Source organism: Papaver somniferum, chromosome 10 (genome assembly GCF_003573695.1).
Source record: "Papaver somniferum cultivar HN1 chromosome 10, ASM357369v1, whole genome shotgun sequence".
Lineage (NCBI taxonomy): Eukaryota > Viridiplantae > Streptophyta > Magnoliopsida > Ranunculales > Papaveraceae > Papaver > Papaver somniferum.
The window spans coordinates 23,274,810-23,290,007 of NC_039367.1; the positions used below are offsets into that span (position 1 = coordinate 23,274,810).

Below are 15,198 nucleotides of genomic sequence, written 5' to 3' on the forward strand. Positions count from 1 at the left end.
TAAATTTCGTCGTATTTCTCATTTGTCAATTCAAAACTGTGTTGATGGTGTTATTCTTTTTTTTGGTGAAATCAACATGAATCAATGATTTTTGGTTTTGGTTTCATCAGTGATTTTGATAATTAGGATAAGGTTTGGTTTCATCAATAATTTTTGCAATTAGGTTTAGGTTTGGTTTCATCAGTGAATTTTTATATGTTTTCATGTGTTTGTAGCTATTAATTAGGTTTAGGTTTCATTTGTTTTCATTTTATTATTCACGGTTCAATTTTAAAATTTCTATTGGTGTGTTTATTTGATGTTTGTATGATGAAACCATATTTTGTTTCACCATTTCTACCTTGGTTTACATATACTTGAAACCAATTTTTTTTCGGTGTGTTTACTTAACTTTTGTTTAATGTAACCAGATTTGGTTTTACCATTTCTGTTTATGATTTACATATGCTTGAAACCAATTTTTTATTGGTGTGTTTACTTAATGCTTGTTTGATGTAACCGGATTTGGTTTCACCGTTTCTGTTTATGGTTTACATATGGTTGAAACCAATTCTGATGGTGTGTTTACTTAATGGTTGTTTGATGTAAATAAATTTGGTTTCATCATTTTCACTTATGGTTGGAACTAAATTTGTTGGCGTTATTTATTTATTTCAGTGTCTTTGATGGAACCAATTATGGTTTCATCATTTTCATTTATGGTTTACTTATAGTGGGAACCAAATTTGTTGATGTTTTTACTAATTGGTTTCTTTGATGCAATCAAATTTGGTTTCATCATTTTTAATTATGGTTTATATATGCTTGGAATCAATTTATGTTGATTTTTTTTACTTAAAGTTTATGTGATGTAACCAGATTTGGTTTCACCATTTCCAGATTCGGTTTGACCACGTTTAAGAGATCGATGACACGATTAATCAACCAGAAACGTACAAATTCTAAAAGCTATACATGTTGTGAGCAAAAAGGATAAGTTAAAATCCAATTATGTTGATTTTGAAATTCTAAAATCAACTATGTGTGTTTGTAATTTGTGAATCAATTTCTTTTTCGGGTGCTTGAAATATTTGTTTTTAATTTCAGGTGAAATTTTGGAGTTCATTTCAGCTATTGCATGAAGAGCTTGTTCAAGGGAAAATGAAGTTTCTGAAGAGGGGATATCATAAAAGATGGGAAACATGAGAGCAAAGTTGGCATTCAAGATCCTGATGGAAAAAGCAGATTAATGAAAACATTGGTGTAACTATTAGTTGTAATACTTGTTAGAAAGTTGTGATAGCATTTTGCAACATTATATATTTCCTATCAAAATGCTTATAATATTTTCTAAGAGATTTCAATTGCTTATGAATGGTTTCAACCGTTGAATTCATTTTTTCTTGTCGAATTGATTTAGTTGTGTGTTCGATTTCAAGCCAAACTTAAAAGAGATTTAAACTCATGTGTGATATATGAACCATGTTTAAATGAAGTTTCAACTGTAAGTCTGTGCTAGTTCATCCGTAAAAGAAACATCTTGATGGTAAGTACAACTACTAATAACTGTATGTAAGAAAGTAAGTTACAAGTATAATGTTCATATGGCAAACGAAACCAAATAAACAACAGTAAAAAATGATGAAACCTATTTTGGTTCCAGCATAAATACAATGAAACCGATTATGGTTTCATCATAAATAAGATGAAACCATAATTGGTTTCATCAGAATTCATCAGTAGCTGCACTTCATTTAAGCTTCATTTCTTCTCTAGTTTACAGCATCATCTGCTATAACTCAGCTCTACTTTCATCCTCCGTCTATCCACGACAGCACCATCTGCTTCATTGACCATCTTCTTCTCATCCTTGTAGCCCTAGCCAAGACAGCAACAACACAGCAACACAGATCCATGCTCTATGCTACATCAAAAATCAATATGTTACATATTTAGCTCCTAAATCATCATAACTAAATCTTAAACATGAACATGACTTTGTTCCTTAGACTGGTGCAACATACTCATTTACCAACTGATGAGTGCCAAATATTGTATATATTTATCCCTTTTTGTTGGCATTTTAACTCATCTTTTGCGCATTAATTCTACATTTTATCCCATATTCTGCATTTTCATTGTTTTCAAGAATAAATATTTTTATTAATTAATTTTGTATTTTTAGGTAATAAATAAAGTCGGATGACTTGCGGAGCAGAAAAGAGCAGAAAAGTAGTGAAAAGCCGGAAGAAATTACGCAAGGAAGCCGCAAAGAATGGTGCGCACAAGTCCAAAAAGCTAGGAATGGGCTCAAGAACGAAGAATTGTGCTTAAAGAAGATATGGGCTTGGCATACCCAAGGCCCAAAACCCTTACCCAAACCCATTTTCTATATCCATACCCGCCTCCATTCTCAACCGTTAGATTGGATCCATCTCATAATCCAATGGTCGCTTCATTAATGTGCATCAAAATCCGAGGTTCTTGTCAAACACCATAGTGCTTAAATTCCAAGCCTTCAGATTAGATTGCATTTGAATCCTACGGTCTCTCCTTTTCCTGCGCATCAAATCCCGATGATTCCGCTCAACACTACAACACCTAACCTAATCTTGCCCCGTTAACTTTGATTTATTACACATCTAACGGTCGCTACATGCTCTGTTCCATCTCACCGTTGGATCTACCTACCAGGTTCGCATCCAGCGGCTTCATCTCGCTGGAAATCAAAAATTGATGAACTCGCCTCACACCAAAACAACCCTAGGGTATATTAGCCAAAAATTGAAGAAACCCTAATCTTTTCTTCTATCCTCCTTCTCTTTCCTCCCTCACCCGTACCACCACCTTCCTGCCGCACCAGTTCCATCACCACCACCTTCTCCATCAACAACTCCACCTTCTCTACCACCAACTCCTCTGTCTCAATCATCATCATCCCCTACTCTCTAGCCATCTATTACATCAGCCCATCACGCCCCTTTTCTCGCTGGAACCCTAGGCGTGAAGAGTTGATGAAATAGATGAGGCTATAGATCACAATTGGAGGCGGAGAAGGACCGAGAGAGAAGAAAAGAAGCATGGGCTCGGATTGTCCAATCGAATTAGGTAAAATAGAAAACCTAATTTCACTGTTTTTTTTGGATTTTTGGGAATTTTGGATGAACCCTAATTTAGGGTATAAATACTGGGGTTTGTAGAACGTGTGGGGGGTGTTCTTGGACTAGCCAAGTTACCAATTAGGTTTAATTTCAATTTTTGGTTTAATTCCAATTTCAATTTCAACTGTTAAAATTTTAGGGTTCTTAATTTAATTCAATTTCAATTATTTTTTTGCTTTGCTGTTAGTTCAATTTACCTTATGTTAATTTCATGTTCATTGCATTTCATTTCAATTCCAATTTCATGCTCAATGTCTGTTAATTTTAGTGTTTGATGTCTGTTAGTATAATGCAAGTTTTAGTTTTAGTGCTTGATGTCTGTTTAGTCTTTCAGTGTGGATTTAATGTCTGTTTAGTTTTAATGTCTGTTAGTATAATGCAAGTGACTGTTAGTTTTAGGTTTACAATGTTCAAATGACATGTTTTGTTCACTGTTAGTGGTAGAAGTTTAGTTTAGAATCCATGGAAGTTGAGCTCATTGAGAAATGGGGGGAATTTAGTGTCCAATGTTGCTTGTGATTGACTGTGCTGTTAAAAGACAGTCAATTCTAGGAGCAAAACAGTGGACAAGCTTCTTCTCCTCCCATTCCATTTGTATGTCTAGGATCTTGCCATTTTATTTTTGTATCTTGTTCTTTCTTTACTCTTTGCCTTAGGCTAACTGCCTTTGTGCCATCATTTCCCACTGCCTTTGGCCATTGGTCATTGTTTTTGCTCTAATTTTCCACTGTTTTCTTCCCCTTGGCTTGCTGCCTTTTCCTTGCTGCTGCTGCTGCTGCTTTCTTTCCCCTGCTGTGCAGTACTGCTACTGCTGCTGGTGCTCCTAGGCCTGCTACCTGGTGCTGCCAGTTCTCCCTTGCTGCTGCCTCCTGCATCTGAGTTTCTGCAGCTGTTGCTGCCACTCCACTTCTCTTGCAGCTGTCTGCCACCACTGCTGCTGCTGCTTCCTCTCCAAGGCCCAGACCACAGTTCAGATTAAGGCCTAAGGCTCAGTTCACTACACTGAGTCCAAGCCCAAATTCAAAATCAAAGGCCCAGTTCACTGTTACAAGGCCCAGTGCTATTCAAAAACCTAAAGCCCAATTCACAGTCACTGTTAGCCCAAGGCCCAGTGCAATTCCAAAGGTTAAAAGCCCAGGTTCATAGCTAAAAAGCCTAGCTCTAGTTCACAGCCCAAATCATTCAAAGGCACAAGGCCTAAAACCATTTCATCATTACAAACAAACCCACTAAGCCCAAAGCACAATTAGAAGCCCAATAGCAATTTTAGAGCCCAAAATAGCTAGAAAACTCCAAACACACCCAGTCTCTGTGGATCGACCCGTACTTGCACGAGCTACAACTGACGACCGTGCACTTGCGGTATTACTGTAGGCCCGTTTTATTACGCTTAATTTTACACATCTCCGGGCCCACCAAGTTTTTGGCGCCGCTGCCGGGGACCATTTTGCATTTAAATATAATATCTTTGAGGCCTACCACCAACAAGAACAACCAACCTTCCACCATGTCTTTCAAAACGAAAAATCCAAATTCATTCAATTGTTACAGAATAACATAACACACCTTGATATATTCATCCCATACAACATCATCAGCAACCACAACTTCTCGCGACTGGTCCCATCCAAATCCAATTTGACCTCTAAGAGTACTTACAGCAACATAGTTTTTCTTCAAAGTTTTCATACGGTTTTTCAACACATCCTTGGTAAAAGAAGAACCAAAACTCTGCATGAAATTATCGACAATGTGCGTCCAAGCATATTCGTTGAACTGACCATCAAGTAGTTGTCCTTCATGTACTTGGTCTGCCATTAGACTCATGAACAGTCGATCCATGGGAGGAGTCCAAGTTGTCCTTCCAGTTTGGGGGTTGGATGATTGATCACTCCCCATACTCTATAATTAACCGACTATGTAAGCTATTGCTAAACAAACTCTTCATGAAAGTTACTAATGGCCACGCAACACAATATGGTCTCATTACTGGATTCTATAACCTTGAAAACTTGGGCAGAGAGCTAATAATTACTCAAACAAAGCTTGTCATGAGCATAATGAATTAATGAAAACAAAAACACAAGCTAGTCTTGCTCACTTACTGATTCAATCAAATATAAAAGTTTCTTTCCCAAATTGGGTATATTATTCTAACTTGGATCTATTAGATGTTCGTTATAGAATTAACAACCACTATCAACAGATGTTCATTACAAATTTAACAATCACTATCAAAAGATAACCTAAATCATCAAACTATGAAGATGATATCAGTAACATGCAATTGAAAAAAATCAAAAGACAACATACACAATAATAATAAGAATGATAAATGTTCATGCATAAACAAAGATGATAAGGAAAAGAAAGAGGATGAAGATGGTACCAGCAACTTGCAATTGATTCGTAGCAAACCCTCTGTAAAAAAAAAAAAAAAAAAAAATCCCAATCAGATTTGCTTGATAACAAATTGAATCATAGAAATTGTAAAAAAACCCAAATCAGATTTGCTTGATAACAAATATATTCATAGAAATTGTAAAAAACCCAAATCAGATTTGCTTGATAACAAATTGAATCATAGAAATTATTATGTGTTAAAATAGATTAGAAAAGAAGTATACCTTCTACAGATTTCATGTAGAAACGATGAAGATTCACATCAGTATATATATACAGAATAAAAGGTATGAAAAACCCTATCGTGGGTTTAGTAGTGGTGATATACTGGTGTTCGTGGGTTCGATGATGGAATTGTGCTATTCTATTCTTGGCGAGGAGTTGGGGGTGGTGATGTTTACGGTGGTGGAAATGGTGTTGGTGGTGAAGGAATTGAAGGAGGCGGAGGAGGGTGGTGGTAGTGGTGAGATACGGACGTGTAGTGGTGTGTCGGGAGAGAATAAAATTATTGTTGGTCTTCGTGGAGATCCATTGTTGCTGCTGGTGATGATGGTGGTGGGAGAAGGAGACGGAAGAAAGAAGAAAAAAGAAATCAGAGAAGAAGAAGAAGAAGAAAAGGCCAAGGGCATGTTTGTCTTTTTTTAAAGTAACAAAAACTAAATTTACACGTTATTATTTGGCTTGGGGTTTTTGTCCCAGTTTTATTTGAAACGGTTTTTATTTGGTAAAAATAATATGACCGGTTTTTTCTTATCACTAGTTTGTTCACCTAGGGATTTTATCACTAATTTTGTTTCTTGAAACAATATAAATCATACGACGGTCGTGCTTACTTGCATCTATCTATGGGCAGTTGGACACCATCATAGTAATTGAAACCCAAAAATTACAAATCCAAATCATATGTGGATTTCATTCATGCGTTAGTTAGCAGGACTCTAATAAGGTGGCTTGAACTGGTTTGTAAAAATCATACGCCACCATGAACTGGCTTGTATAATCTGTTGTAGTTTATCATACTTCAATTAATCATACTTTTTTCTTAGAATCATGACAACTATAAGCGAATCAAACTTATAACTTACTCGTATTAAGATAAAATAGATTAAGGAAGAAAAAGTCTTTAAGTTCGACAATTTCATACTACTAGCATTTTTATTTTATTTTTATTTGAAGCTTAATTTCATAGCGTTTTTACGTCTGTTAGCAAGACTTTTCTTACGCGACATCACATACGTGTGATACAGTATTTCGTAGTTTATTGACAATTCAGTCATGATCACAGCAAGTCAAACAAATTAAGGTTTTTGCTAAAATAAGTTCCTAATATGCTGTTAACACCTGTTAAACGTTTTTATAAGATCCCGGTAAAAAAAAATGAAAAAAATCGGCTTTTTTACGACCCTACATCAAAAGCTGATGTCTTAACTTTGGAAAAATCGATGGTGTAAATAAGCTCGTGGGTAATTACGTGTACGTTAATCATTTGTTTTCACCAAATCTGTCGTTTTGTTTTTAGCGGTTTTTAATACAGCTGACGAATCGACGTGACAGCCACGTGTTAGGTGTCCAGGATGATGTCATTCCTATTTGAAGACTTGAAGACGTGGACATGTTTTTTACGACATCAAAATTCTGGGTCCCGTTTTTTGGTGATTTGACGTTACGCAGTAATACGCCATTCTTTCTTTCTTATCTACAGAAAGATTTTTGGCAAAGAAACGACAGCCGTTCGATATTTTGACAAGTGTACGGATATACTGGCACTAAAGTGGGGCCCATGATGTCGAGGGATCTCTTTTCTCGTGGTGAAAGATGGTTTGATGACTTGTATAGAAATTGACACGTAAGCTAACATGTGGTTGTCTGTCCAAGACAAGACATCACAGTTGCGTGTATCGTCTGTACTGACAGTGCCATGTGGGACTTTTATCTGAATGAATCTTGTTTGCTTTGTTTTTCATATGCTATGCTGGATGTCCATATTAGCTAGTTGCATGTACACTTTGTGGGTTTGGAATGGCTGGTGTTGCTATCACAAATTTGGTAGAAGATTTTTCCTATGGATAAGCTAGAAGTTAAGCACATTATCTAGACTGTGATTGGTAAGTAAGTAATTTGGTGATTTTGGTTGCGCGCTTGCCACTTGTAAATTTGCGACTGACTACCGTTATGATCGATAGGAATACATAATGAGCATGCAATTTTAAGACGGCGCATTTATTATTTAAAAAATGTATGGTGTAGACGTAAAATTGTATGGCTTAAAAATACATGCTGATTCGTTTGTAATCCAACGTAACTAGTTTGTAGACCAGAAGCAGCAGCTCTACAGAAGTACAGGTAGTTTCCAAAAGTAAAAAAGTTTCGCTTTACAGAAATATCTGTAGGTTCCAGAAAAAATTATGTTCAACACAAGAAAAAAATAATTTCCACTGCTAGAAGTTATTTTCAAATTTAATTTATAACCTAATTTTCTCGATAAAATCTGAAAAGTTCACTATTAAAGCCTCTAACAGTTTAACTACAAATGCAAAATTTGTAGGGGATCATTAGGATTTCACTGGGCACTGTAAAACTTCATTGCGTGCATAAGCCTGACACTTGTATGTTCCACGGAGGAAATGTGAGGCGCTGAAACTCTATAATATCTATTGCATTCCTTTTACATGATAATGAAACTACATTGACGAACTCAAATAAAGAAAACTTCCACTGATAAATCATATAGCACAAACAACTAAACGACACAAGCAAGAATAATATTACAATGGAGGAAGGAAAATCCATATTCGTCATCACTTCAAAGTTCAAACTGACTATTAACAAACCCACCACCACATATGGTTTGGGGGTGAATTTAATCACGGTTCTGGTGCTTATTCGACATTTAGATATATATATATATATATAACATGCGACAAAAGAAAAGCAAATTATGAGAGTAAATACATGCATAATCACCACATAGTGACTCAATGAGACCAGAACCAAACAGGCTGATCCTCCGCCAAAAAGCCATAGTTACAAGAATTTGCAGGTGGGTTTGGTTCTTCAGGCTTTGAAAAGTTGTACATGGCAGGTAACACATTCCTGCTAAAGTTTTCGTCTTCATCTTGTGAGAGATCCGACTGATCAACTTCAAAGACATGAGATGAATTTGCAGGCTCCATCAACAGAGCAGAAGAGTGTAGACCATTGATGTAATGTGGGCTATCAGTATCAACGACATCACTGTTCGATGAATTAAAACTTTCTTGCTTACAGACTATAGAAGCTACATCCAATGGTCTCTCCCCAAAAACTTCAACTGGGATGAATTTCTGTGTTCGCGTGTGACATTGTTCGATAAGATGCAACGACTCTGAGTTATCCATCTCTTTCTCGTGCAGCAAATGCTGGTTTGTGAGGGTAAGAGCCTGTTCAGAGCAAAGTTTAATCAGTGCTAGCACTAAAATAGAAGTAAGAATGTCGTCATTGTAAGGGGAATTTAATTTACCTCAGTCTTAAGTTTCTCTGTCTCCTTCAGAAGGTTTTCATAGTTGATCTTCAGAGTGTCGTAACTAGCCTTCAGAGAATCGTAATCTTTTTCCAAGGATTTTGTCTTCCACCGAGCACGACGGTTCTGAAACCATATTGCAACTTGCCGGGGTTGCAAACCAAGATCCTTTGCAAGTTGAACTTTCCTTTCTGGTTGGAGTTTATTCTCCACTTCAAAACTCCTTTCAAGAAACTCAACTTGATTGACAGTCAGCCTCCTTTTCTTCTCAGGTTGTCGAAAATACTCATTGAAATCTTCATCCCCATTTTCTTCGTAATCAAATGATCGGAAAAACGACTTGCCCGAGAAATTAATTCCATTAGCATCTGAAAAATTAACCATAGATCTCGAACCTGCAAACCAAAGTGAACGACACATTCAAATACACTTCACAAGCCATAAGCTTAATACACATTAAATCACCAACCAAGCCTAATTCACATTAAAAGCTGTAATGCAGTCAACAATTTGCTTAAACTAGCAGCCATCACTTCAACCTTTTCGACACCTTTTTCATGTTTCTAGAGAAATGGGTGTTCCACATCGCCAATTGAAGCGAATTTTGCCAGCTTCATTCCAAATCAATAAATGCTTTTCCAAATAGACAGCTACATTTAACATCTTTTCTGATCTTTTTTTGGTTCAATTTCTAAATGCAACAGAACCTAACATAACTTTTTTAAAGAATCATGAACTGAATGATTAAATAAAAGGAAAGATCATGGCCCATTATGAAATCACTCCACAAACACCTAATCAATCAATCCATTGTAGATCACAGGTTTACTAAGGGGTGGAATCAAACAGAATAAAGACCAAACATTTATACATGATCAGAGAAACCCATAATTCAATATGAACAAATCAATTACCAAAGTCAAATAACTACAGTAAAATTCAGAAAATGAATAGAAATTTGAAGGAGATGAATAATTTACCAGGAAAAGCAGCAGCAGCAGAAGAAGAAGAGCTAGGAATCACGAGATTATTATTATCAACAGTAGAAGAAGACGAAATCCTTTGATTTTGAAGTAGCATCGAGCTGATGTTAGAACCACCATAAACCCTTCCACCTTCGATAATTTTTCTTTCCAAACCCTTGTGTATCTATTAGAATTCTTGTAACTAATTAATAATTTTGACACTTCAAATTAGTCATGATTTCTTACACTGATTTTTTATTTATTTTTGGTCTAAGATTTATGACGGAAAAAACTTGTAATGAGAATCTCAGTTATGTGAGAAGTATGAGACCATCGGATACTCACACCCATCACTCAGAAGAAGATGGAATTTTGTTGAATACCCTCCAAAATTGAGAGTCTGAATCTAGAGAAAGGAAGTTCTCTGGTTGAAGGAATGGCAGGAACTGTTTAGAAATTTCTTCTTCTTCAGGTGTCTTGAGTTCTCTGATGAGAATTTGAGAGAGAAAGAAACAGAGACGACGCAAGAGAGAGTAGAGAAGAGTATTCTTTCTTTTCTCTGTGTTTTTGGAGGTGGCGTTGGGTTTTAATACGCAAAATTGAAGAGACACTTTCCACTTCATTTACATTTATGCCCTTGTTTCTAGCTTTTTATTTGTCTACTCAACAGTAAACACCCAACCCAAACATGCTTCAAAAAAAATTATTTAATTAAAAAAGAAAAGAAAAGAAAGAACAAACCCGAATTACCGGAAATTTGGGTGGAATTGACTGCTGGAAGTGATTTTGGGCAGTACATATGTGGGCTACCGATATCCAATGCAGTTAATCTCCGCCGAGATGGCCGAGATACCGCGGAAAATATCGGTTTCGGTGTTTCCCCGAGATGCCGATATCGCCGGTACTGGCCGATATTTCGTTGATATTGGCCGATATTTCACCGGTATTCACCGAAATATCATGTCTCGATACTCGACCGATATTCACCGAATTCCGATATTGACTACATTGCGGATATCCAAATTGAAATCGGTGCAGAAACGTCTGCAAGATGATAAACGGGACTCAAAGCATTTGTTGGCAAGCTATAATAAGATGGAAGCTAGTAAACGAACAATGACCCTGTTTTTTTTTTAATCCGGAAATAAAGATATATCACTACCGATAGAATTTGTTAATATTCAAATTCAGTTTTATTTGGAATTGACTCAGTCTGAATTATCCTTCTGATGACTGAATCTATATGATTAACTTCATCTGAGACTGATATGAAGTTATTATCCAGATTATATGTATCATCCGCTTTTACAATATCAAAAGCTATTGTAACAATTAAAACCATAGGTGCATAATTCTTCCAAGATATTGCAATAGCTATAAACAAAAAATGATCAATGTTAACATTAAGAACTTTTTTTCTTTTATGTATTTGTAACTAACAGAGAAAATGAGGCGGCTATTGATTTGGGGTAGATACCCAAAGTAATAACAACATGCGATCTTTATGAAACTCCATTCATTTATATTTTCAAAACTCTTTATTAGGATAAGATGCAAATCAGGTTACAACCTAACCCAAACTATGTGTAACTTTTCTTGATCTTTATAATTGTTTTTTCATTACAAAAAAAAATATATAATTTGATTTTAAAGTCTAACATGGTTTGTCGTACCTGTCGATATTATCTCGTATTTGTCGTATCTCATTTGTATTTGTGGAGACTAATCTAAAATTCTCTAGTCATGTGTATCACCGTTTATCCGATACGAATTGTGTCTATGTTGTATTAACTTGTATCCGACGACACACATGGATACGACTTAATACTGATAAACTCAGAACAAAAAAATACATAAAATTTTAAACATACTTGAATTTTTGGACCATTTTTCTAAAAGTATATTTTTGTTATTGGAAAGAAAGTAAGTTTTCAATAGTTGTGTATTTTTAATGGTAAGGAGGGAGCAATGTTGTACTGCTAAACATTCTTGATAATTCTATGGGCACTCAAGATCAAGATCATGGCGCTAGACAACAATATCTATATATTTTATAGCTTAACAAGTAGCTAATCTTAGTGGTCAAGATGATGCATAATCCCACTATTGACACGATGATTTTAAGCCAGCAGATGTAGTCAACGTCATCTAATGATCTACCATTTTTCACAATGGAGAATCACTGGAGTTTCGATTAACAGTCTGAATATGCTATGCTTAAGTGTCATGATAGACAAGAATAATCATACAAAAACTCATTTAGTTCCTATGAAGAACAAAGTTAACCATCTGCTAGTCGTTAAAATTTTGGAGAAGAAATTAACTCAACATTAAAATATTTTCACATTATTGTTATGACCAGTGGACACGATGAAATATGCTCAGCCAATTCTAATGTAATTACTTATTTGAATTATGCAACAGATAATATCTTTGCCTAAGCGCAATTCATATGGAACTCACCTGATTGAAAAATATATTGAGCAAGGTGGATGGGAATAGTGGATTTTACACTATAGTAAAAGTATTGGGTAGGAACTCATAAAGCGCGCGATAGATAATTGAACGCTGACGAGTTTAAGAAATCCACGGTGGAGAATTAATACCGTTGGCGGTCAAAGTAAATCCTGCAACAGCTATTTTGCTACAGTAAAAAATGGTAATATTTACTACTACAAATTACCACTAACTTCAAGCACTCCACTCACACCAAAATTCACTCCTTTTGAATTTTATTTACTACTCTCTTCTAGTTTTTATTCTTGTGTTTTGGATTTCAAAACTGAAATGTCTGAAAAGGCTATTACACTTTTTTGTGATGAAAAACTTGAAGTTGTTGTTTCTAAGATATGCGGTAGTTTTTAAAAAATTGAAAATAGTAAAAGGGAAGTGGAAGTCTTAGAAGTTAATCCAAGGAAATGTTCTGCCAAAAGGCAAAGAAAACCTCTAGTTTTGAAAGTGAAGAACCGTAGTTACAAAAACAAAAGAGAAACTGTTAAAGCGCGTGTTGAGTGGAAGATATGTCAAATGAAGATAACCATAAGGCCAAAGGTTATACTAAATTTTTTATTGAAGTTGTTTAGTTAGTTTTGTGTAAGTTTATGTCTCGTAAAAGAAGTGGCAGTAATAATAATGAATAGAAATAGTTAAACCTTAAATTAGATTTCCAGTTTATATTAAGCGATATTTATTGCATTTAGACTTACATATAACATAAAACTACATCAAATCCAATGATATTAGCCTTGTAGATTTCATAGCATTCAAAATGCTTGAAATTTCTTCCGTTTTCTTCAATAAACTGGGATTGAGCCATGGTTTTCTGAAGAACACATAAAAACAAGTTTAGTTAATATGATTTTAATGAAACTATGATGGAGTTGCTCACTGAGAACAAAGGTATTAAAATACTCACCAGTTCTTCGTTGGATAATCCAGAATTACCACGGTGAACCATCCATAGAACTTTTGTATAGCGTTTGACATCCGTACCCATGAATTAAAATCTTAGTTATAGGCTCTTGTTGTTTCTTATATATTAATTTTGCAATGTTACAAACCTTTGTAAAACTCATTCCCATAAATAGTCACTCGTGATATTTCTTTTATGTTTTAGTTTGGTGTTATGTGTTATGTTTATCTAATGAATAAAAATTTCTTCGTATATGAACCACCAATATTAACTAATTTAAACCTTTCTTATAATAAAAACATACTACATTAGATTAAACCAACTACATCAGATTAAAGAAAATACATTAGGTTAAAGCAACTACTACATAGTCGTTAATTCACATCCTCATTTAATAGCCGCCAGGTGGCATTCCCAGGATGTCAAAGGGGTTAAATCTGTTGAGCTCTCTAAGAATGTTGAATCTTGGAAGGTGAAAGGTCTGCCGTGAGATACTTCCCACATAGCTATTCTTGCTTCCACTTCATCTATGGCTTCAACGTTCAGTTTATTTTGGTGATTGTGCACTAGTAGAGCTAGGAATGCGGATATTTCCCGACTAAGTACACTAAAACAATGTGACAATCCTTTAGCTTCACGATTAGACGGGTTCCATGTTTCTGCGATGAACTTCGTAAAAATATTATCCCAAATCGTTCTCCTCAGCACGGATTCATCCCCATTGATTTTATCGTTTGTTTGAAAAATAAAGGTTCTACAAATAACTAAATCATCTTCTAAAGTGTATTTACGACCACGAGATCTGAAAGACCCACTTCGAGGCAATTTTTAGTGATTTTGGAGAGAGATTTAGAGGTGAAGTTGTGAAATTTAGGTTGACATGAGTAGTATTTATAGGAAATTCAAAGAGAGTCGTTGGATGACTAAATTTGGAGCCGTTGAGATGTACCCGTTGGCGGGTAGAATAGATCCGTGCGGTTTCCAAAGAGCCTTTAACGGAGAAAGGACACGACGCGGATTTAAGAAAGCTGACCCGCACGTTCAGGAGGGAGACGCACGGCTCTTTAAGAACCACAATGGGCAAACCAATAATTTTTCCTGTTTGTCCACCCGTTTTTCTCTTCTGTTGAGTCCATAGTGGGATCAAAATGAATAAATATTTAATTTGTTCATTCCATTGGAACTGCTCTAAGCTGTCGGAAACTATTTTTTCGCCAATGCAGAAACTCATACTAAGCTAGAACCTCTTAATCTGGCCTAGCCTGTCACCGTAGTGTTTGCGCTTAGAATAACTGAAAGTTTTTGGCATATGCATTAATCATTTTCATTGAAGATACAATCAGTTAAGTCTACCAAATTACTATTATTCCAAGTAGGCCAAAATCTAATTTTCTGATTTTTGTATATAACCCAACATAATAAAGATTAAAATACATATATTTGACAAAAAATCAATAAAATTTCTTGTATAATTTTAAGAAAATACTTAATAGAAAAACAACGAAAGTTTCATTTACCTAATTGATCTAACGTTTTGAAACATCTTTTTAATTTTATTTTTTTATAATGTTTGAAAAATGAAATATGTGGAATCAAAGAAATTATAATAAGTAAAATATGAATCAAGGAACAATTCTTATCTATTTGCTAGTTATATCATGAGTTTGTAAATATGCTGCCGCACAATCTGTTGTTGAGTTATTACAAAAGACATTTTAAACTAAGAAAAAAGGTAAAATAATCAAATGGTCATCCAAAATACTATAACCGGACCAGCTA

The 15,198-nt window shown here is 35.2% G+C and overlaps 1 protein-coding gene across 1 annotated transcript; it reads right to left on the reverse strand.

Annotated features, from left to right (window-relative positions):
* Window positions 1-8,219: 8,219 nt before the first annotated feature.
* On the reverse strand, window positions 8,220-10,575 carry LOC113318480 (homeobox-leucine zipper protein HAT5-like). Its single transcript, XM_026566643.1, has 3 exons — window positions 10,023-10,575; window positions 9,043-9,437; window positions 8,220-8,962 (listed from the first exon to the last, which is right to left on the reverse strand). The coding sequence occupies exons 1-3, from the start codon at window positions 10,120-10,122 to the stop codon at window positions 8,519-8,521; spliced, it is 939 nt and encodes a 312-aa protein (XP_026422428.1). The 5' UTR covers window positions 10,123-10,575; the 3' UTR covers window positions 8,220-8,518.
* Window positions 10,576-15,198: the final 4,623 nt, after the last annotated feature.

What these genes read in the sequence shown, in the direction of transcription:
- LOC113318480 (XM_026566643.1), bottom strand. Translation starts at nt 10,122, where the DNA reads ATGCTACTTCAAAATCAAAGGATTTCGTCTTCTTCTACTGTTGATAAT. An exon ending in TGCTGCTGCTGCTTTTCCTG is followed by an intron (nt 9,438 to 10,022) that starts GTAAATTATTCA and finishes TTTGGTTTGCAG; the next exon opens with GTTCGAGATCTATGGTTAAT. An exon ending in CAGAGAAACTTAAGACTGAG is followed by an intron (nt 8,963 to 9,042) that starts GTAAATTAAATT and finishes TGCTCTGAACAG; the next exon opens with GCTCTTACCCTCACAAACCA.